Below are 21,155 nucleotides of genomic sequence, written 5' to 3'. Positions count from 1 at the left end.
GACACCATAAAGCATGTTTGCTTCTCAAATATCCATCTACTCATTATGTAGATTAGTGTGCGTTAATAAGCGTGAGACAGATATTGGTGTCATAAAACATTGCGGACTATAATATCGTGCATGCGCCAGAGCTCCGAGCAAACCCATCTGCTGACTTTGATAATGATAATGTCATTAATTATGGTGACATGACTAATGGAGAATCCTTATACTGGCATTTGATTCAGCAATACACAATCACAGACAGAAAGACAAGGTCTTTCAGCATAAATCCAGAAACAGATGTGATATTCTGCCCACCGGTCCATTAACAATCGAGAAATGTGTTCTCTTTTAGTCATACAAGAAGTTTCTATTAAAATAAAGCAATTGGAGTCTAGCATATGGCCTCATGTCATAAATATTGAATGTCTTAATACCGCTAGACTTTACGATTCATATTATACACTGATTTGACCCCAAGCTGGGTTGATCTCATTTTGACATTCTTCAGTTCTGTCTTCCAGTTCTGTAATTATGAACGAATACTGTGTTATTTAAGAACAAAGTCTATCTGTAAATAATGCATTGCTGGTTACTTGTGTGCAATGTTACTATGTTGTTCCCTATATTGTCTATACACAATGCACTGTTCACCTGTGACACAATAAAAGTCCTTCTACATTATACATACACGTGCACATTAAAGTTTTGTATTATAAAAGCTGTTTCACCATCAGTGCAACACAACTCACTGCTTTCTTCTGCATATTTTCTTACATGTTATGCTGTAGATAAGTAACATTAGACATTGATTGTGTGAGGAGATGAGAATTCATGAGAACTCATATTCGGAATTGAAAGATTACGCCTCTGATTCCGGTTTCTTAATGATTCAGGTTAAATTAGAAATTCTTTTGGAGAAAGAGATATTTGGGGAAATGTACATTTTAATTGCATTTACTGTGTTCATTGCATTTAATGTGTTTATAAAGACTGTTCTAAATCATTTCTATTATGTTATATTCACAAATAAATAACTGTCTCTTAAGAATCATTTGTCCAGGAATCACATCACAGCGTCATGAGAAATCTGGTTCTCCCTCGAAACCCTCTTGGACCCCATTGGTTCAAATAAATGCATCTTTGTTGCCAGATTTTAATTTAAACAGTTAAATAATGACCATCCATGTATATTAATATTAAAGCGTTAGTTCACCCAAAAATGAAAATTCTGTCATTAATTACTCACACCCATGTCGTTCCAAACCCGTAAGACCCCAAATTAAGATATTTTTGATGGAATCTGAGAGCTCTCTGACCTTACCTTAGACAGCAATGATCATAAAGGCCGTTCACACCAAGGACAATAACTTTAAAGGTAACTATAAAGATAGTTCTACAAATTGTTCTCAATATTAAAGAATCCTCACCATAGCTATAACGATAGAGGCACATAGAAAATATATCCTTGGAATCACTTTCAGAACATTTTTTTTTTTCAGTGGATGAATGCTAAAAATGCACTTAGAATAAACAGACGATATTATTCCCTTGCGTGGATGCTAATATCGATTTATTTATAGTTATCTTAGTTGTGGTGTAAACGGGGCTTAACACGATCAACTTCCAGAAACATAGCAAGGAGATCTGTAAAATAACCCATGTGACACCAGGGGTTCAACCATAATTTTACGAAGCTACGAGAATAGGCTACTTTTTGGCGAATTCATTCAACAATTTGTCTCCTCCGTGTCACACTAGCGTCATTTTGGAGAGTATCCACTGAACACAAACAGCATATGTTGTTCCACCAGATACGTTACTTTCGTTTAAATCAAAACACAAACAACGTAGAAAACAGACTCTAGAGTCTAGTCGGAATGCATCAAAAATCTTAATTTTGGAACGATATGAGGGCGAGTAATTAATGACAGAATTTTTATTTTTGGGTGAACTAACCCTTTGTCTTGGCTTAAGTGTTATGCCACAGCATACATTTACCAGAATAGCCTGATAGCTTAGCTTATAAATATACATTTACACTTATCCTTCATGTATTCACAACTACCTTTAATGTAATTATGTGTTGTGTCAAAATATTAGTTATTAAACGGATGCAATGATGTTCAATTGTTCATAATCAAAATCTTGTTGTGAATAGGACTTCAGGAATAGTCCGGCCCTCCATTCACTTTAAGAAACAATAATGGAACTAAAAGTTCCAGTATTTTAGTTTGTTTTTGTTAATAAATGAAAGCAGTTCTTGGCTTCCAACCCAAACCTTCAAATAGTTTTATCTAATCTACATTTTTTCAGTCAGAAAGTGCCTCACATCTTAAAAACAGAAAACCTAACAAAGTAAAGCACAGCAGCCATGAGAATGTTCCATATGTTTAATTCCAAAATAACTGATGACAAAACTGAAAATATCTACAGCACATATCGCATAAACATTTAGGGTTTCTGTACAAAGAAATATACACATGCAAAAAGTATAAAATAATCCAAATAAAACAAGTCTAAAATGATAATACATACATTCAAATACAATGAGATCAGAACTAAAATCAGACATTCAATGAAACACTTTAAAAATGTATCCAGTCCAAGTTCCCACGCTGTAAAGGAATCTGTACAACTTTACAATGACAAATAAATTAGGGGACATGATATGGGTATATACAGATGAATTAACAGTGTTCCTTCCTACTGGGAAAGAGTCACTGTCCACCACTCAAACATTTCATAATGCTTCAAAATCTCAAATATAACAGTTGACTGATGTATGACGCGAGGATCACTGGAAACCAACGGACTGGGAGCAACAGGCCAATGGTTACAAACTGCCTACCAATGTCACTCCAGTGATGATTTAAACTGTTGAGAGCTTCTTATGACTTATGTCAGTTATGATAGTTATGTCACCAAAACTATCAGAGGCCTTAAAACTAAAAGGATCTACATTTGTATTAAAACTCTCTATATGAAACATAACTATCATAATTTAAAGGCTTCACATTTTTGTCCATGACATCTTGCGAAGACAAAATTATTTCCATGTCAAGGACTGCCTAGTCTAAATGGGAGGTGCGTTTCAGAAATAATCAATTCTTCCCGAATGTAAAGCTATGAATAACTCATGTAAACAACCAGTCATAGCTACTTAAGCATATAACTTACAGTAAAGGTGAACAATTTGTGGTGGGGGACAAACAGAAAAAGAAAAACTAATTCTCATAAAGTATGGAGAGCTTTGGCATACCAATATGTATTTCAAAAAGAAGTGCCATGTAGACAACAACCCTGTAGGATGACAGGGCTTAAATACTTAATGATAAAGACCAGATTAAATAAACAATAGCAGAACTGCAGTACAGAGTACGTGCTATTCTACGTTTTTATTAAAAGGTACAATGGATGTCTTCATAAATAGTTGCATAAACAATCGAAGCTGCAACATTGGACAGATAAGAACAGGATACAGCGTGAGTGCATTTACAGTATTCAGTCATTGTTCAATGCTGTCCTGTCTGAAGCTGATGAGCTCAGACGTCTGGACGCCCTATGGCTATCTCACATTAGAGTTCTGCTCTCCACCCTTGTGACACTGCATTTAAAGACAGAAAGAAAGAGAGAGGGCAGACATAGTATAGAATAAGGCGTATACATCTGTAGATTGCACAACACAATTTGTTCTAGTCATCGTAAATAAAAAAAAGACTTGCAGCTGTTAAAAATTTCGCAGCTAAATGTGGCGGAATCATCATTGTTGAAATAAGCAACAAATTACACCATGAAACCAAAACAAGCTTTCACTTAAAATGCTTCATCTTACTCATTTGCTCATGATTTGTGTGTTGCGCTCATCCAGACTGAGCTGATTTAACTGATTTTATTGAAGGATGTACCTGAAAATGTCATCATTATTATGCGCTGTTCTTTTTTTCTTTAAAGGTTGATTAAGAAATGTTCAGAGTTGAACACTGTAAAAGCACAAAAACAGCCGCTTGCTCTCTGGCTCAGGCAAAACAAAAAGGCTTCTCCTTGCTAAACTGCATTTACACCACTTTCTTCAAAAACCTCTGCCACGTTTGTGCAGGTACATTTGTTCTACACAAAATATTATTTCATTTATGTAGATTTGTTGATCATTCAGCAAATTAGAGAAATATTATATATATATATATTTATATTTCATTGTTTTAATCTCTGCATAAAAGTCTTCATTAAACTGGAAACAAGGCAGCAGCAAACTGGGAGAGGACTATTGGCAGGTTGTTAGCCCACATTTTGATAGGCTCAGGACTGAAGTCTTCTTTATTGGCATCAGAAAGAGTGTGAGATCATGTTTCTCGGTCAGATCCTGGGCTGTAGCCTGCTTTGCAGGAAGGCCTTTATGCCTCCGAGAGGCCGCAGGTCGTTCTGGTGTTTGCGCCGATCGATGAAAGAGATAAGTCTAGAGGTGTCGATGCATTCAGCCAAGCGAAGGCCACCTCCGGGTCTCAGCCAGGGATCCTGCAGGCAGGTGGCGGCCGGGGGCCGTTTGGAAGGTTCGGTCCTGAGAAGCAGGCACACGAAATCACGTGCCGCCTGGCTCACACCATGGAAGTAGTCCTCGGGGAAGCTGAAGTCTAGGCGGCAGATGTTAAGGCATGTCTCCTCAACACTCTCGTCCAAGAACGGAGACGCACCACTCAGCATCACATACGTCACCACACCCAGACTCCATAAGTCAGAGGAGAGAGAGACGGGATTCCCGAGAACCAGCTCGGGGGCCGCAAACTCTGGGCTACCCAGCAGTGGGTGAACATAGGGAGTTGAGTTCAGCTGCACCGCATCACCGAAATCAGTCAGCTTCACCATCGGCTGGGAGGGGCTCTGGTCCACCACAAGGTTTTCAGGCTGATCAGGAAATGGGAAATTAGAATCACTTTGTAATTAGGAATGTGTAAAGAAACATTTTTTTTTTAAAGGTTTTAAAGGGGTCACATGATGCGATTTAAATGTTTACATTTTCTCTAGAGTGTTAAAAGCTCTGGGTGCATAAAGAAGATCTGTAAAGTTGCAAAGACTAAAGTCTCAAATTCAAAGAGATATTCTTTATAAAAGTTAAGACTCGTCCACACCCCCCTAAAACGGCTCGTTCTAACACGCCCCCACATGTCTATGTCACGATGTTGGAAGATTTGCATAATGCCCATTTGTCAACGCAAAGAAAGAAGGCATGACTTTTATTCTCGATGTTGCCGTCGGTGCCATGTTGTGAAGACGTTGTGTGTTTCATTGTGAAAGCAAAATTACTTTGTTTGGCCTTCCAAAAGAGGACACAATTAGAAATCAATGGTAAAGTTGTATTTATAGCACTGTTCCAGAACAGTTCAACCCAAATGTGTGCTGCGCATTTTATGGAGGATGAGGACTGTTTCCTGAACCAGTAGCCTACAATGCGTCTGTGGCACAAAGGCTGTTTCTATAAAGTGAGGCAGTTCCTATATTGTAAGGACAGTCTGCTGCTTCTGACTCAAAGCCTGTAATTAACGTTACATTTCTTATATTAAAATAATTTGCCACTGATGATTCAAAAGCATGTTTTGAGAAATGTGGTTGTTTCTCTGATCACAAATGCAAACTTGGTTTTAGGTTTACGCAGGCCGATATGCAACACATAAAAGGACAGTATAAGTCAATATAATCAGTAATTATGTCCCCACTGGATGCAATAATTGCCTCGTTTCTAATGGGTTTTGTTGGTTTTGTCTCGTCTAGTGAAGTCCAGATCGCAAACGAATTGTTCTATTTAACCGGTCGAACCAGTTCACCAAATCAAACTGATTTGTTTGCAATGGTTTGTGTCTCCAGTACACAGTAATCCACAAATTATTTAAGTGACTTAACATTTCCATCACATGCTTGAGGTATTCAGCCAATCACAATGCACCGGACAGCTGGCCAAGCAGAGCACACCTTACTTTTTTAGAATGATGAGCTACACATCATCATCAAAATACAGTATATTAAATATAATTTTCTTTATAGATAATTATTCAATGTTTATTATTTAATTGTGTGTATTTATTAATACTTTGTTTTATTTATTAATATATTAAAAGGGGATTTATATTAAAAACATCTTGTATTTTATATGTGAGCAGAATAATTGCAACATAAAGGGAAAATGTGGAGATATGGTTAGAAAACATGAAGCTCACGGTGTCAGTCTATCAGTCAAATACGAAGTAAGTGATAACTATGACTTCTCAGATAGTCTGACGGCAGATACAAATAAAGGATAAATTAATTTAAAGAGTGATCGTTACGAAAGTGTGCATCTAATACACTGAACACAGAACCTTGTAACTGTAAGAGGCACTAGACCAGCACTAATTACTATAGATTTTTTTTTGAGTTTGAGCTTTTAATAGTTTTATAGTACATACTGCCACCTACTGCATGACACCAGCATGCCATGACACAGCTGACATAAAAAAGGATTGTGCTGAGGAGAGCTGATACGATCAGTTAAAAAATTGCTTGATCGGCCGATCCCTAATATATAATATTTACATATTGACAATAGCATAAAACAATAACACTGACCTTTAAATCCAGATGAACTATTCTGCAGTTGTGCAGGTATTGCAAAGCTTCTAAAATGTCTCGGAGGTAAAAGGCCACTTTTTCCTCAGTGAGGTTCCCCCAGCTCACAATGTAGTCCAGTAGACGGCCCTGATCAGACCTGTGCAATCACACAATACACGTGGTCATGAACGTGTGAAACAGTCTATTTGATTTGAAAGTGTGTGTGTGTGTGTGTGTGTGTGTGCACTCTCACATCTCAAGGACCAGTGCATAGCTGCTGGAGGTCTCAAAGGTGTCCAGTAGTCGGACTAGGTGAGGGTGCTGGAGTCTCTGTAGGACGCTATACTCGTGGGTGACCTGGTCTCGTTTCATGAGTTTCTTATTCACAAACTTGACCGCTACGGTGCACTTTGATCCCCTCTGGTCACAGCATTTTACTACAGAGAACCTTCCCCTAAAAGAGAGAAACAACATCAACACAATCAAAATGCTTCTTCGGTTTTATAAGTGAATCCATGTGATATCAAAACTAAGTGCATAAATTCCCATTGTCTCACCTGCCCAGCTCTGCTACCTCACTGTAGAAGGACTCAAAGTTGTCTTTCCACATGACCCGGATTCCATCACTAGTAGTTCCTGTGAAAGACAGTTCAGTTAAGTTCAAAACCTTACTCAAATCTTTGAAACCCCAAGTGGACTGTTTGCATTGCCAATTTGAATGGGAACACATTCTTACCCAACACTCTGAGACTGGCTGATGATGTCACACTGCCTATGTCATTCGTTGCAATGCAGGTGTACATGCCATCATCCTCTGAGGTCACACCTACGATACACAGAGTGGCCTCGCCAGCCTCACTGTGATGCAGTGGAAAGAAATGATTTATGCAGAAAACAAAAAACCAACCAAAACTTGAGTTTAATAACAACAGCAACAAAAAAAAAATCTAATATATTTATTTTTCTTATTAGCATTTTCCCCCAATTTTAAACAAATCTAAAAAAGCAATACACAATAACAATATATATATTGTATGTATATTGTATATATATATATATATAATTTGTATTTATTTTTTGGTTTGTTCACACCTGTAAGCTATGCTAAAGTGGCCATTGTTGGTGAGTATTTTCTGATCGGGTCCCTTCCATGTAACTGTGGCTTTGGGGCGGCCACACACTTTACACGTCAGAGTGACACACTCCCCTTTATCACAGGTCACATCACTCAGCGGGATGAGGATCTCCGGGGGAACTGGAGAAAAAACATTTACGTCAAGCCCTTATTAAGACGTTTATGACTTCTTTATAATTCTAAACAAACGGAAAGATGCATTAATAAACATTTTGAACTTACCATCATAGATATAGTTGGGATTTAGAAGCTGCAAAATGGAAAAAGTTTTGAGCAAAAATTTTTCTGAAGGAAAATAATATTAAAGACAAAGATTTGTATGTGTTTTCTTTAGTGTTACCTTTACAGAGACCTTGTTCGTTAGTCCCTCTCTGGATTTTCTGTATCCATTTTCAAGCTTGGCCTCCTTTTTATTTTCCTTCTCTCTTTTCTCTGACTTCTTACGAATACGGAGGGTTGTATGCCATGGTGATGATTTCCTGCTGGTGATGTTAAAAATAATGATTATAACACGCTGAATACCCAACATAAAGAAAAGATGTACTACTGAACTATTAGATTTATTGCAGAATGTGTTATGTAAATGGTTAGAGGTGAGCTCTTACTTAATGGACCCCTCCGGTACATCAGGGATAATGGCGGAGGTGTGGCCCAGCACGTATCCAGGGATCCAGCCCTCGGCGGCTGGGCATTGGTCTGTAGCGGCACGAAACACCAAGAACATGTTCTGCTGATTGGAGGCCAGGATCTGCACCACCTCCCCCTGACCTACATTTATCTCATCCTCTTTCAGAGCCACATAGTCCTGAGTCACCAACATGGTGGAAATATTACTGCTGCTGCTGCTTTCACTCTGTGCACAAACAGACACAGATACAGTTATTAGTATCTGAGAGCTTTTATAGCTCTAACAAAAATGCCTGTAGTGTATAACACTGTAGGTTTACCTGGGGGTAAATTACAGTATTTTCACATTTATCTATTAACCCTCATGTTCTCCTAAGTTTTCCCCTTAAATTTTCTTGTAATATGTTCTAGTGACCTACTAAAAACCCAGAATATGTAAGTATTACTGAAGCTTAATAATACAACCGTTATTGTATAAGTAAACAATCAGAAAATTATGAAGTGAAATTTCTTATTTTCACCTTTTATTTAGTTAATTGTTAAATAAATGTTTATATGTTTTGGGTCTCTCCTCTAGACATATTGCAATAGTTACTATGGAGGACATTTGAATTATTTTATTAAGTTGAAATCAATTTTCATTAGATTAGGAAACGTTTCATCTCGATACTTCAATGGTAACAAAAGAGAGCCTTGAGGTCTCTCAGACCATAAACTGAACATGCAGGCTAGTAAATTAACTAGCCCTCATATAAACTAATATAAACCTAACAGACCCCTCAGATCATTAGGATCGAGTAACTTAGAAATACCAATGGTTCACACAAAACAAGGGCAGTCTGCTTTTAGTTATTATGCCACACGCAGTTGGAATCAGCTTGCAGAAGAAATCAGACGTGCCAAAACATTAGCCACTTTTAAATCTCCACTCAAAACTCATCTGTTAGCTGTGCATTTATTGAATAAGCCCTGTGCAATGTGCAAACTGATTGCACTGTATTATGTATTGCACTGTATTTTATGCAACCTGAAATGATTGCACTGTATTTTATGTAAAATCTTAAATTCTTTTTAAGTCAATTTATAAATCATTTTCAAAGTTGTAAAATTTCTTGTTTAATTTTTGTGATTTTTTTATTTATTTTTTTGTGATTATTATAATATTTTTTGTGAATATTTTACTTTCTTTTATGTAAAGCACTTTGAATTACCATTGTCTGCTAAATGTGATATATCTTGCCTTAAATTCATAATAAATGTATGTTTTCAATTAAATTTTTGGTATTAGATTAGACAAAACAATAATAATTCCTATGAACAATATTTACAAATTGATCAACCCTGCAAGTGCACTGCATTGGAAATGCATTAATGAACAAGAATAGTCAAAGAAAAGAAAAGATACAGAAAAGAAAGTTAGACAAGAACTCATGGTAGTTACAGTAGCCTGCTAAAAAGATCTAAAATTTGGAACTACATCATATGATAGACAAAATCAAAAAACCTCCACAGATATTTTTGCATTAGTTTCATAATAATTAACAGTGTTAAGATGCGGTCACATCAGCAAAATTTTGTGGTCAAAAAAGACCCAATGTCTATTGTCCATAGTGTAGTGATTTACGAAGCAAAGCTCACACAAAAGTCACCTTCAAATCAAGCAGCTTTCTTTTGGTCAATGTAGCAAATCAATGTGACTAATTTGAATTTGAAGAAATCTGTGTGCAAAAATATTTCGCCCTCATGCAAAATTCCCACTCGAATTGTTTCCTGTTGAAATGACTATTTCACCCAAGAAAATTCATTTAAAAAAAATAGTAAACTTGACCACACTTTTAGTCCTTAGGAAAAACTGATTCTATTATACACACCACAAAGAAAGCTTGAAGTTATGAACTTTTTTTAAGGAAGGGAAAACCTGGTTCTTGATTTACAACTCCATAAACAGTTAGTATCTGGCCAGAAGCAAAATTTTGTTAGAATTCTGAGATGCAGAGCAAAGGATCTGTTGGAAGTCCACAGAGTAGAAACCAGGTTAGGAGAGGCAGAAATCAGACAGAATCCAGGTGGGTTAGAAAGTCATTCATGAGGTAAGACAGGAGCAGTTGAAGCACTGTGGTCGAACGGGGCAGAAATGTGTCTCTTACCCCATTGCTCTGAGTGGACTGGACAGATTGTTCACTTGCAGAAGAGCAGGTACTCATGCGGTCTGCATCTTTACTGTGGGTGGAATGCCGGTGACTTTGGTTCTGATTTTGCCATCCCAGTGTGTCACAAGCTTCCCCAGGGAAAGTAAAAGAACCAGGCCTGCTGGCAGGGGACGCAGGAACGGAGCTCCTTAACGAGGTAGAGCTGCCGCCTGTCTTTGGCCCAGGACTGCAGGGGGGGATGGAGTCTTTGAAAGCTGGTGTGGCTAATGGGGAGGCCATGGGCGAGACCGTTCCAGGTCTGACCAGTGCTAGTGGGGCCACAGTGGCTCGAGGGATTTGGACCGTGCCGGCTCCATCCCTGCTATCTTTGGAAGTGCTTTCTGTAGAGTCCATCTGTTTTGGGTGAGGGCTTGCAGGAACCTTCACCTTTGGATCAGGCTCTGTGGTGCAAGAGGGTGAGGGAACCCTGGAGAGAGGTCTTGGGGACATACCTGATATTTTGTCGGGGCCGTCAGGCTCATGGGCTCCAGGCCCCAGGGCAGGCGAGTGATGACGGAGTGGCTGAGGCAAGCGTGAGGGCTGGGGGATGCGGGAGGGACGGGAGCGGGAACCCGACCCAGCCGGGGCCCCTCCACTTCCTCCAGGGGCCATAACCTGACCCCCACTACTTCCAGCCTGTACACTGCTGCCTGAGACACCAGGCCCCTCGACATGGTTCCTCTGGTAGTCTATGGGAGATCTAAGTGCTACAGGAGAAAGAAATCTAGTGAGGAGAGTGATTTGCACACGAGTACAACGGCTCAGATTATCCAGATTTTAGAAGGGTGTAAAGGCCAAAGTATACTTGTTTTTTTAGTTTTTTTTCAATGCGCAGGGCGCACATGTGCATTGCCTTGGTTTTGCACTAATCAGTTGTTTCACAAGGTGGCAGAAAATTAAGCTAAAGAAAGGTAACAACACAAAAAAATGTGGGGACTGCTACAACAGAAGGCTGCACACAAATGCTTGTGTGAGGGGGTAATTAGGGAGCTGCAACTTTAGGTTAAAAGAGTACAAAGACATTTTTATCATTCATAATTTCTGGAGAAAACCAGATGCTGGACAAAGGTGAAGCTTTCTAGAGCACATGTGTCGACTGTCTGCTTTCGTGCCCACTTTTAAATGGGGTATACTTTGAAAGGTCTACATATTTGACTGTACGCATTTGCTAGTGTACACATACAAAAACTTAATGTTACTAAAGTAACATGAAGTCAAGTATCTCACTATGGGAATGTCCCAGGCATGACCGATTGCAGAAGCACCAGTAACACCACGTCTGCCAATCACTGCAGCAATCAGGGAGTCCCACCTCCATGTACATAAACCGCAGCTACCTGCCATTTTGTCATTCTCTGCATATCTCTTCTCTATGCGGAACAGGCAAAGAGGGCAATACTGTGAGATACCTCACTTCATGTCAGAGAACTGAGGTTACGTTAGTGACCTAAAGTTCTCTTTTTACCATTAGTTTGGTATCTCACTATAGGATACAGAAACACTACCTTATTGCCAATATGCTGACGAAGCAGACTAAAGATGAATATGATCTGAATTAAACCTATTTGACCAAACTCATAAGTATAGTCTGAACATTTTGACACTATAATAAATTTGGTTACCGAAGAGCTTAATCTACAATTTGTCTGCTCTCTTTCAGGACCCAATGGGCAAGTGAAGGTTCTGTCCAATCTACAGTATCTCACAAAAAGTGTGTGGGTAAGACCAGGGGTGGAATATCTTCCCCTGTACTTGAGAGAGAAGGTCCCTGCATGCTGGTAGTGGCCATGGTTGGTCGTACAGCAGCTGCACAATCTCCGCTACCCACAGTCTCCCCGGCCAGTATGGTGCTATTAAAAATAATCATATGACCGGGTTCTCGTACCCTCAGCAATGTAGGCTCAAATTAAGCTCAGTGGGGATACCTTGTGAAGCTGCCTAATTCTGGAATTCCCTCATTCGGAATAGACCCAGAGGGACATTGTTGACGTCATCAGACCCAGTAACCAAAAGCACAATCTGAGATACTGTTTTCCCTAATTGAAAAAGGGAGATGCAGCAGTGAAATGCCTCGATGCGAAACTTCATTGAAGACCCAGGTAGATTATTTCCTGTGAAGGAGTCAGATAGCTCTTTGCCAGGTTTACCTTGAAACCTAATCTCTCCAGTTGAGTCACCAATGTATTTGTATCAAGCTCTGCTTGGGTCGGGGATAGTACACAAGCAAGCTAATCATCTATATGAGACTGACTCCTGTATTCCTTAACAGAATTAGAGCTGACTCCCCCTTGGCCACTGACATTACCACTCCATTGAACACAGGAGGTTTTACAATAAACTGGAGTCTGTAACCCCTGTCTATAGTGTTTAAAACCCGGGGCTGAACTGCGGATATGCACCAGTTTAATATTTGAGCATTGAGATGACCTTTCCCGTCTTTGCTCACTGTTAGTGTTGCAGCTAGTGGCGGGAGCGTGGGGGTAGTTTTTGCCCCAGTGAAGGAGTTATATTGTTTGGTTTGATTGTTTGTGATTCTTTTATTTTTCATCAAACTCTGGATGCAGCAGATGCAGCAGAGAACGTTTTATTTGTGTTGGGATGCTTGTGAACTTTTGGTCATCCTCCCTCAGAACAAACCCCATGGGTAGAGTGGGAGACAATGTTTTGGGGGGCACCTGGGGAACATTGGCCACACTCCTGCATACAGTTAACTGAACGGTATGCAAGAACAATTTCTTTATTTGAATTCCTTCTTGTTCCAGCAGTAGGGAGATGTGGAATGTTTTGAAGGGATGGGACTAGGGCTGTAGCTATCGAATATTTTAGTAATCGAGTATTCTACCAAAAATTCAAAAAAATTCATTTAATTTATCTTGTAATTATTGAAAATTAACTTAACTTTTTGGTAAACAAATGGGGATTTACTATAAAAAATAAAACATTGAAGAAATGTTGTGAGATTAAACCTTAAAAAAATAATGTTTGATTTTTTTTTAGTGGTAGGCTATGTACATTCTGCTGAACAATAGTCATTAACCGGACTTTTATTTTGACGGATTGACGTACCTCTTCAGTTCTGTGTATGTGATGTGACGCTAATTTTACTCAAATCAAACGGTCAAATGCTCATGAAGTGACTATCAGAGCAGTTCTGGAGATGTTCCTCATGTGTTCACGTCCTTATTTAGTGAGACAGCAGATGCTGAAATTACCACGAGCGTCACGCGCGCTTCAGTGTGTTTAATGAATGAAGACGCGCTTCTGCTCCATTCATTAACAGAGACACGCAGAACATGCAGGAATCATATTTAAATAGACTGTTCCGGCTTAATATTTACAGATATTAATCCATATCGTGATTTGATGTAAGTGCAATGACCTATTTTTGATTAATTCATTCAAAATTTGGCAAATTCCGTGCCATTCCGCGTTAAACTGTAAAATCCGTTTTTATGACTGGATTCCGCGATTCCCTCCGCGTTTTCTGCATCGCGGAAATCATTGGGCCCTAGTTGTGGTATGCCAGCTCTATCTTGCAATGGACACACGCCACGACGTTCTCTTTACGTTTGCCTGCGCACTCAAATCAAAACACTGCTGACTACTTGCAGTATGCGACTTTGGACCGCTTTGGACGCAGCGCTTGTGTCTCCTTCCGCTTTGTGGGTGACGTAATAGCGTTGTGTCACATTAAAAAATCATTGCGAAAGAACCTGACGTGAGATTTAAAATAAATTAAAAGAGGCTTCGAGGCAGAGGAATTTGCCTCGATAATTTTTTGTAATCGAGTTACTCGAGGAATTGTTTCAGCCCTAAATGGGACAGATAAACTCAGGTAGACTGCCTCTTCTTGCTACTCTGGGGGTTTGCAAAACAAAGTTTCATTGCTGTTTTCAGTTTCACAAACCCGGGTTTCATCTGTGCGGCTACACTTTCCGGGGACAGCTCCTTTTCCCGTGGATCTAAAACTTGGCTGGTTCGGATAATACGGCCAAGCTACTGGCATCCTAGGGAGACAAACACTGAATGCCTCTCCCTGCCTCTTCTGTTGAATGCAGTCCTGCTGCATCGCTGTAACAGTTGCTCCGAACTTTCTCTTTCTAAGAAATTCAAGACAAGATCAGCCACAGCAATCTTTCTCCCACAACCACCAACCACTGTGGACACTCCATGGGTCTGACTTTCCTGCAGCTACCATTTAGAGCCGTTCTCGGGGTTTAGTAGACAAAATCAAGCAGTGAGTGTAGCCACTGGGTTTGGATAATGCAGCCTGAGCATGTTTAACATCCAGGCAGGAGATGCAGAGACTCCTTGGCAGAAATCCACGCTCCACAGGCGCAAGGATGTGGAGGACGGCCTTTCACTCTGTGGATTTCTGTCCCTCTTGAGATGGCCCTGAAGACATCTGCACTCTCTTTGCATGTTAAGTCCACCACAGTGTGAAAACTAGTACTGAGCTGTGCAGATAGTAGTGAGCTCTCTAATTGGTGCATGATGACCACTATTAAAACTTGGGGAAAAAAACGTAGACTATTGAGAAACTTAGAGGTATCGAACTCCAACTTTGTTGGTAAACTGTAGAGCAATAATTCCAAAAGTCTGTTGAGGACACCTTCTGAAATCTTCCACAGGGAAGAGAGTGAGAATGACGAAACTGCAGGTAGCTGCAGTTTATTTACAGAGAGGTGGGACTCCCTGATCACTTCAGCGATTGGTCTGCCGTGTTGACAGATGTGGTGTCATTGTCACACCTGGGGTGTTCCCATGTGAGATACCGAAGAAATGTTAGAAAGAGAACGAAGTATACTTTGGGCTTAACAGGAAAGACTTGCAAACCAACATGAAGATATTGTGAGCAATCTTTGATAAAACTTTACAATGAGGATCAATTCATTAGCATTTAGACATCACAAACTTGTCATGTATGTAGTAACACTTAATTATTCTAGGTTAATGTTAATTTCTAAATTGGCAAATACATTTTTAACATTTCAAGTTCAAGTTCATTAAAAAGATAATTCCTAGATGATTTAAAGTCTTTTATACTCCTAAGTATTGGTGGATACTGTACCATTGAGGAAATTGTGTTGACTCTCCAGGATTTGGCTGATCTGCAGCATCCAGACTTGTCGTACTCCAGGATGGCTTGAGTGCAGAATAAATGCCTCTTTGCTGCCATTAGACGTTCTGGAGGTCAGTGCAAGTTTACATGGGTCTCCATCCACACATTCCTCAATTCCCAGACAGCTCACCTACACACATACAAACAGAATTTTCTTAATTTATACAGTCTTATATTCATCACAGAGTCTGACATGACACAGATACCAATCGAAACAGACAGATGAGGACGCCTGTACCTTGATGCTGTATTTGTACAGGTAGCCAGGCATCGAGAAGCCCCTCTTTTTATCTAAAGGTTCACTGAAGATGACAATCTGTTCAAAGAGGAAGACTCTTCTCTCCTTCATTCTGTTCAGCAGGCCTCCATCCGGTTCAGCCACCATGAAGGTGTCGTGCAGGAGGAGACGCCCCTGAGCAATGATCTTTTCCTGTGAAGGACAGACAGAACGATCAGATTAATTAATTCACTTGTAAAACACCTATTATTTTTTATAATAATTTACTCATATAAAAAAGGTCACAGCAATCTTACATCAAATCCCTGGATTCGACCAACATTAATCATGTCGTTGCATCTTTTTGGTACAATGCACATGACCTCAACCGCTCTCTACAACAAATTAATAACATCATCAGTATAAATACATGTGACAACCGATCATATGATATGTTTATCTACCGTATTTTCCGGACTATAAGTCGCACTTTTTTCATAGTTTGGCTGGTCCTGCGACTTATTTATCAAAATTAATTTGACATGAACCGAGAGAAATGAACCAATAGAAAACATTACTGTCTACAGCCGCGAGAGGGCGCTCTATCGCGGCTGGAGACGGTAATGTTTTCTATTGGTTCTTGGTTCTAAATAAATGCGACTTATAGTCCAGTGCGACTTATATATGTTTTTTTCCTCATCATGACGTATTTTTGGACTGATGCGACTTATACTCATAAAAGTCCCTTGTAGTCCGAAAAATACGGTATATAATTTGACCCTGGACTACAAAACAAAGTCATAAGGGTAAATTTTTTTAAATTGAGATTTATTCATCATCTGAAAGAGTAATAAATAAGGTATAGTTTGATAGGATAAGACAATATTTGTATTTGAAAATCTGAAATCTGAGGGTGCAAGTAAATTTAAACATTGAGAAACCCGCCTTTAAATTTGTCCAAATGAAGTTCTTAGCAATGCATATTGCTAATCAGAAATTAAGTTTTTATATATTTGCAGTAGGAAATGTACAAAATATCTTCATGGAACATGATCTTTACTTAATATCCTAATGATTTTTGGCATAAAAGAAAAATCTATAATTTTGACCCAAACAATTTTTTTTTTTTTGTCTATTGTTACAAATATACCCCAGCTACTTGAGACTGGTTTTGTGGTCCAGGGTCACATATATACACGCACAAAAGTTTGGAGCCAGTACATTTTTTTTAAAGACACTTATTTATACTTTTATTTGACAAGGACACATTAACTTAATCTAAAGTGACAGTAAATATATTTCTTATGTTAACAAAGATAAATATTTCTATTTTTAAACGTTCTATGTAAAAAGAAAATCCTGAAAGAAAAAAAAAAAGAGATATTTGATAATAATAAGAAATGTTTCTAATATGCAGAGCTGCAAATCTGCATATTAGAATGATTTCTGAAGGATCATATGACATGATTATGGCTGCTGAAAAACAGTTCATTTAATTTCAATAATATTTCTCAATTATTACTGTTTTTACAGGATTTTTTTATCACATAAATGCAAACATGTTGAGTGCAAGATGCATTACAACAGACCCGAAACATCTTATTGATCCCAAACTTTTGAATTGTAGTATATATTAAAGAAAAAGCTAACCTCCAATTCTACTGAATCAATTCCGATTTTTTTGGAATATTTAAGGAAATCCTGGAAATAAAAACAAAACAGACATCAGATTCAAGATTAGAGATTAGTTTAGATTATCTCTGTCAATAGTGCTAAAACAATGAGATGCAGTGGGCCAGATGGACAAACCTTAAGCAGCAGTTGGTACTTCATGATTCTCTGCACAGGTTTATTGAGCAGATCAGTGATCTGAAGCCTGTGACCCAGATGCTGCTTCAGATCCTACAAGAGAGGGTCAAGACCTTGATGCTTATATATAAATGCTTAATGCATCTATTTAATATAACATTTTAATGTTTCATTATGCTCTATGTGATTTCAATTTGGTGGTATACCGACATAAATGCAAAATGACGTGACATGTGGAAAATGTATTTCTTTAGGAAATGCAAACTTTATAATGGGCAGAAAATATGTTCAAATCTGACTGAAGACTTCAGTTACGCACCTCAAAATAGGTGTCGATATACTCCGAGACAATGTGCTCAGATTTAGGTTTGTTTTGGCAGTAAACAATGTACATGTGCAGTCTCCGCTCCTGAAAGGCAAGATGAGTTTATAAGTATGCACAATATCATATTACAGAAAAAAAAGTTTGATTGGTTAAAAAAAAGCTTAAAAATTGTACATGTTTGACGAAGAGAGGGCCCAGCCGGTCAGGATCCTCAAGGCACTTTTCAAGCTCTCCCAGGAAGAAACTGAAACAGTAAGGATTACAGTTTAATCTCTTTTCAAAGTCTGTAAAATTGTCATAAAATTGCTGAATTGTTTTTCCATGAATGTTCATCATTTAAAAATAACTGAAAATATAATACTTCACAGACTAGATACTTACTCTTTGTGCCAGTCGTATATCTGCTGAATGTTTCCAAAAACTATTTTGTCTTTTCCTTTCATATCATCTGGAACTCCATCTTCCCTCATCCTGGTCATGTAGCCCTACCAGACACACAACACATGTATGCGCTTCAATCTAGTCACATGATCACTCCCTGCATCTCAGCATCCTGTGAACAGTGTTCATTTACCTCCACGACCAAACTGAGATCTCTCACATAGTCCCTCTCTGTCTCGATCAGTTCCAGCAGAAGATACCTAAAAGGAAAAAGGAGATAAGTGTTATAGACACTGACAATGAATGAGGATAATAACAGAGAGCGAGAGAAGAGCATGATGACATACTGCCGTCTCTTGAAAAAGCCAGTCTTGCGTTCCTCTATCTCATCGATCGGAGAGGAGGAGGAGAGAAGGGAGTTATCAGACGGGTTGAAAGAAGGGCTGCTGCTGTCCCCTTGCTCCACAGACAAAGAGCTGGGTCTGTCTTCCAGAGCCTGTGTGGAAACGAGACAGACAAAATCAGTCCAGCCAAATAATATAATGGTTAAGCAACACTGAAATGCAGGCTGATTATAAGCTACTCTACTCACATAAAACTAAAGTAAAAATAATAAAAACATTATTTTATTTTTTTTATAATAGAGCAATATGTAATTCACTAAGGATCTTAATTACAATGCCAGCATTAATCAGAATTGGAACACTTAATTTACAATAAATGCCAACAATAAAAATTCATCATATAACATTATATCCTAAAAATCATATATACATCTGTGCACTTCTCACCATCTTGCTTTTGACCAGCTCCTCAATGGCACTGACTAGTTCTGCAGCGCTGGGCGTTTCAGAACTGGAGGGTCGGACAGAGAGACGGGAAGAGGTCTGCAGAGATAAAGAGAGTGAAAGAGGGGAAAAGGCCAGGCTGAATGATACAGAGGAAAAATGAGCCATGTGGAGCTAAACTGTAATTGGGATTCATTCAGGCATGGATTTAAGATCTAGTTTACTGTCTTTGACTTCAAGGACATTTATGCATTTTTTTTTTAATTATAGCACACAATAGCTACAATAGCTTCTCAGCATTATGTTGAATGCATCTGTATAACTAACAGTTATATTTATGATGTGTCTGGCATCACACCATTGTGAACATTCAAAATCTGCACTCGCAAGCAATCTCTGGTGCAGTTTCTTGGTTTTAAAAATGTGAAAAATAATGGAGACATTTTGATTTCAATCAAAGCTGTACCAATTATCTTAAAAGGCCCCATGAAATCAAAATGGCCTGCTTTAAAATTGCCAAAAAAATCCCACGTTCGACATCTTTATTTTAACATTGATAAAAATACCCTTTTAGCAGATATAAACATTTCAAATTTAGTATTTCTCTTGCAGCCAAACAGACCAAACTAGGAAATATGTCAACAGAAGAAAGAAACCTGCTGGATTTCATGGGGTCTTAAATTCATAAGTTCGATCACACTTGAAGGGTTTACAAAAATCATAAGACTTCAGGTTGACAATAGTTTGATGCTCGACACCTGAGACTGGCGGTGGGTTTCTTTACTTTAGCTTCCAAAACTGGCAATCAAAAACATTCATCAAATAGAAATAGAGGGAAATCCAGCAGAAAGTCTCACCCTTGCTGTGCCTTCCAGACTTTCCAATTTGTGTCTGGGTGTGGCCTCAGGTCTGCTTAGCTTTTACAGGCCAATCAGACAGCAGAGTGGATAATGAGGGGATCAGCACAGAAGGAAGGGGGGAGGGGTGTGAATGGGTGGAGTTTGGAGGGTTGGTTAGAGGGGTAAAGAGTGAGGGTTGTTTCTGAGATTCAGAGTCATGTAAGACACATGACCCTCTTTCTACCGAATCACAGCTCCCTGATGTTGACATATGCACAGACCTGCACACAAACGTCTAACACCACATGTGCCCTGATACTCTGAAGCTGTATTTGAACGTGTCTGAGGAACCCGGTCCGATCAAAAACCAGCACGTTATTGCAGGACAGTCAATTAAAGGCTGGACCAAATCATACGTATATAAAACAACAACGTAAGATAAATAAAATATTAGAAGAGGGGAAAAAAATGAAAAAGGATGAGACAGGGCATTTTGTGGCTCTTAAGTTTAAATCCGAAAGATTTAAACAACAGAAAGAGTCTTGTCTAGATGAAAATGGAATAACAGAATCAAACCAAAGTGAGGAATCCGCTTCTAAAAGAACGCGACTTCAAAGTGGGATTCTCAGGAAGTGGTCGGACAGCAAATAAAAGTAGTAGAAAGAAAGGGGGTCTTGGGTCTTTTGATAAGCCAGGGGGTTTATGGGAAAAGAAAGCAATGAGAAATGATATGAAAGGAGGGAGGCCAGAAAGGGAGGAGTCAGATGGAGAGGTATGGGAACTGAGATAAAACAAAGACAGGACACAAATCAACGTAATGCTATGGCAAACAATACAGCCCAAACAAAACAAAAGAGAAAAACAAATTAGTGTCACAAGCTGTTCTTGAGCAGTGATGAGACCAGCTAGAACTCAAGCTTTTCATCCTATTGTGGCCATTCTACAAGAGACTACAGGATGATTACATTCCATCTAAAGAAAAATCTCTCTCTATCTCTAAGGCTGGCATTAACATGCATTTTGTGTTGGGATGCAGACCTGTGGTTCTCAACCTTTTTGACTCTAAAGCCTCCCATTGTCCAACACCACGCTTCCTTCCTCCAATTTAGGATATTACGAGTATTTCTGATTTAAAACTGGTAGTGTTGACATGACATATTGA

General features: G+C 38.8%; 1 protein-coding gene across 8 annotated transcripts in view; it reads right to left on the bottom strand.

The window, feature by feature from the left end:
* Positions 1 to 2,361: 2,361 nt before the first annotated feature.
* LOC132104267 (triple functional domain protein-like) overlaps positions 2,362 to 21,155 on the bottom strand; it is a 94,765-nt gene continuing 75,971 nt past the window's right edge. For 3 of the 8 annotated variants that reach the window (XM_059509609.1, XM_059509603.1, XM_059509607.1), the window contains 21 exons: positions 19,158 to 19,253; positions 18,714 to 18,862; positions 18,560 to 18,626; positions 18,367 to 18,470; positions 18,160 to 18,229; positions 17,980 to 18,069; positions 17,661 to 17,753; positions 17,502 to 17,552; positions 16,169 to 16,246; positions 15,873 to 16,064; positions 15,584 to 15,764; positions 10,471 to 11,219; positions 8,302 to 8,549; positions 8,037 to 8,175; positions 7,919 to 7,946; positions 7,654 to 7,816; positions 7,298 to 7,419; positions 7,119 to 7,197; positions 6,815 to 7,015; positions 6,580 to 6,718; positions 2,362 to 4,884 (listed from right to left, as the gene is read on the bottom strand). In XM_059509609.1, coding sequence (XP_059365592.1) covers positions 4,339 to 4,884; positions 6,580 to 6,718; positions 6,815 to 7,015; positions 7,119 to 7,197; positions 7,298 to 7,419; positions 7,654 to 7,816; positions 7,919 to 7,946; positions 8,037 to 8,175; positions 8,302 to 8,549; positions 10,471 to 11,219; positions 15,584 to 15,764; positions 15,873 to 16,064; positions 16,169 to 16,246; positions 17,502 to 17,552; positions 17,661 to 17,753; positions 17,980 to 18,069; positions 18,160 to 18,229; positions 18,367 to 18,470; positions 18,560 to 18,626; positions 18,714 to 18,862; positions 19,158 to 19,253 — 3,585 coding nt within the window. In that variant the 3' untranslated portion in view covers positions 2,362 to 4,338. Of the gene's footprint in view, positions 4,885 to 6,579; positions 6,719 to 6,814; positions 7,016 to 7,118; positions 7,198 to 7,297; positions 7,420 to 7,653; positions 7,817 to 7,918; positions 7,947 to 8,036; positions 8,179 to 8,301; positions 8,550 to 10,470; positions 11,220 to 15,583; positions 15,765 to 15,872; positions 16,065 to 16,168; positions 16,247 to 17,501; positions 17,553 to 17,660; positions 17,754 to 17,979; positions 18,070 to 18,159; positions 18,230 to 18,366; positions 18,471 to 18,559; positions 18,627 to 18,713; positions 18,863 to 19,157; positions 19,254 to 20,011; positions 20,814 to 21,155 lie in introns of those variants that run through there. The other 5 variants (XM_059509602.1, XM_059509606.1, XM_059509604.1 and 2 more) reach the window with 4 other exon arrangements.

Source organism: Carassius carassius, chromosome 25, assembly GCF_963082965.1.
Source record: "Carassius carassius chromosome 25, fCarCar2.1, whole genome shotgun sequence".
NCBI lineage: Eukaryota > Metazoa > Chordata > Actinopteri > Cypriniformes > Cyprinidae > Carassius > Carassius carassius.
Note: the sequence above shows the minus strand (reverse complement) of the source record. Positions and strands in the feature narration are given on the sequence as shown.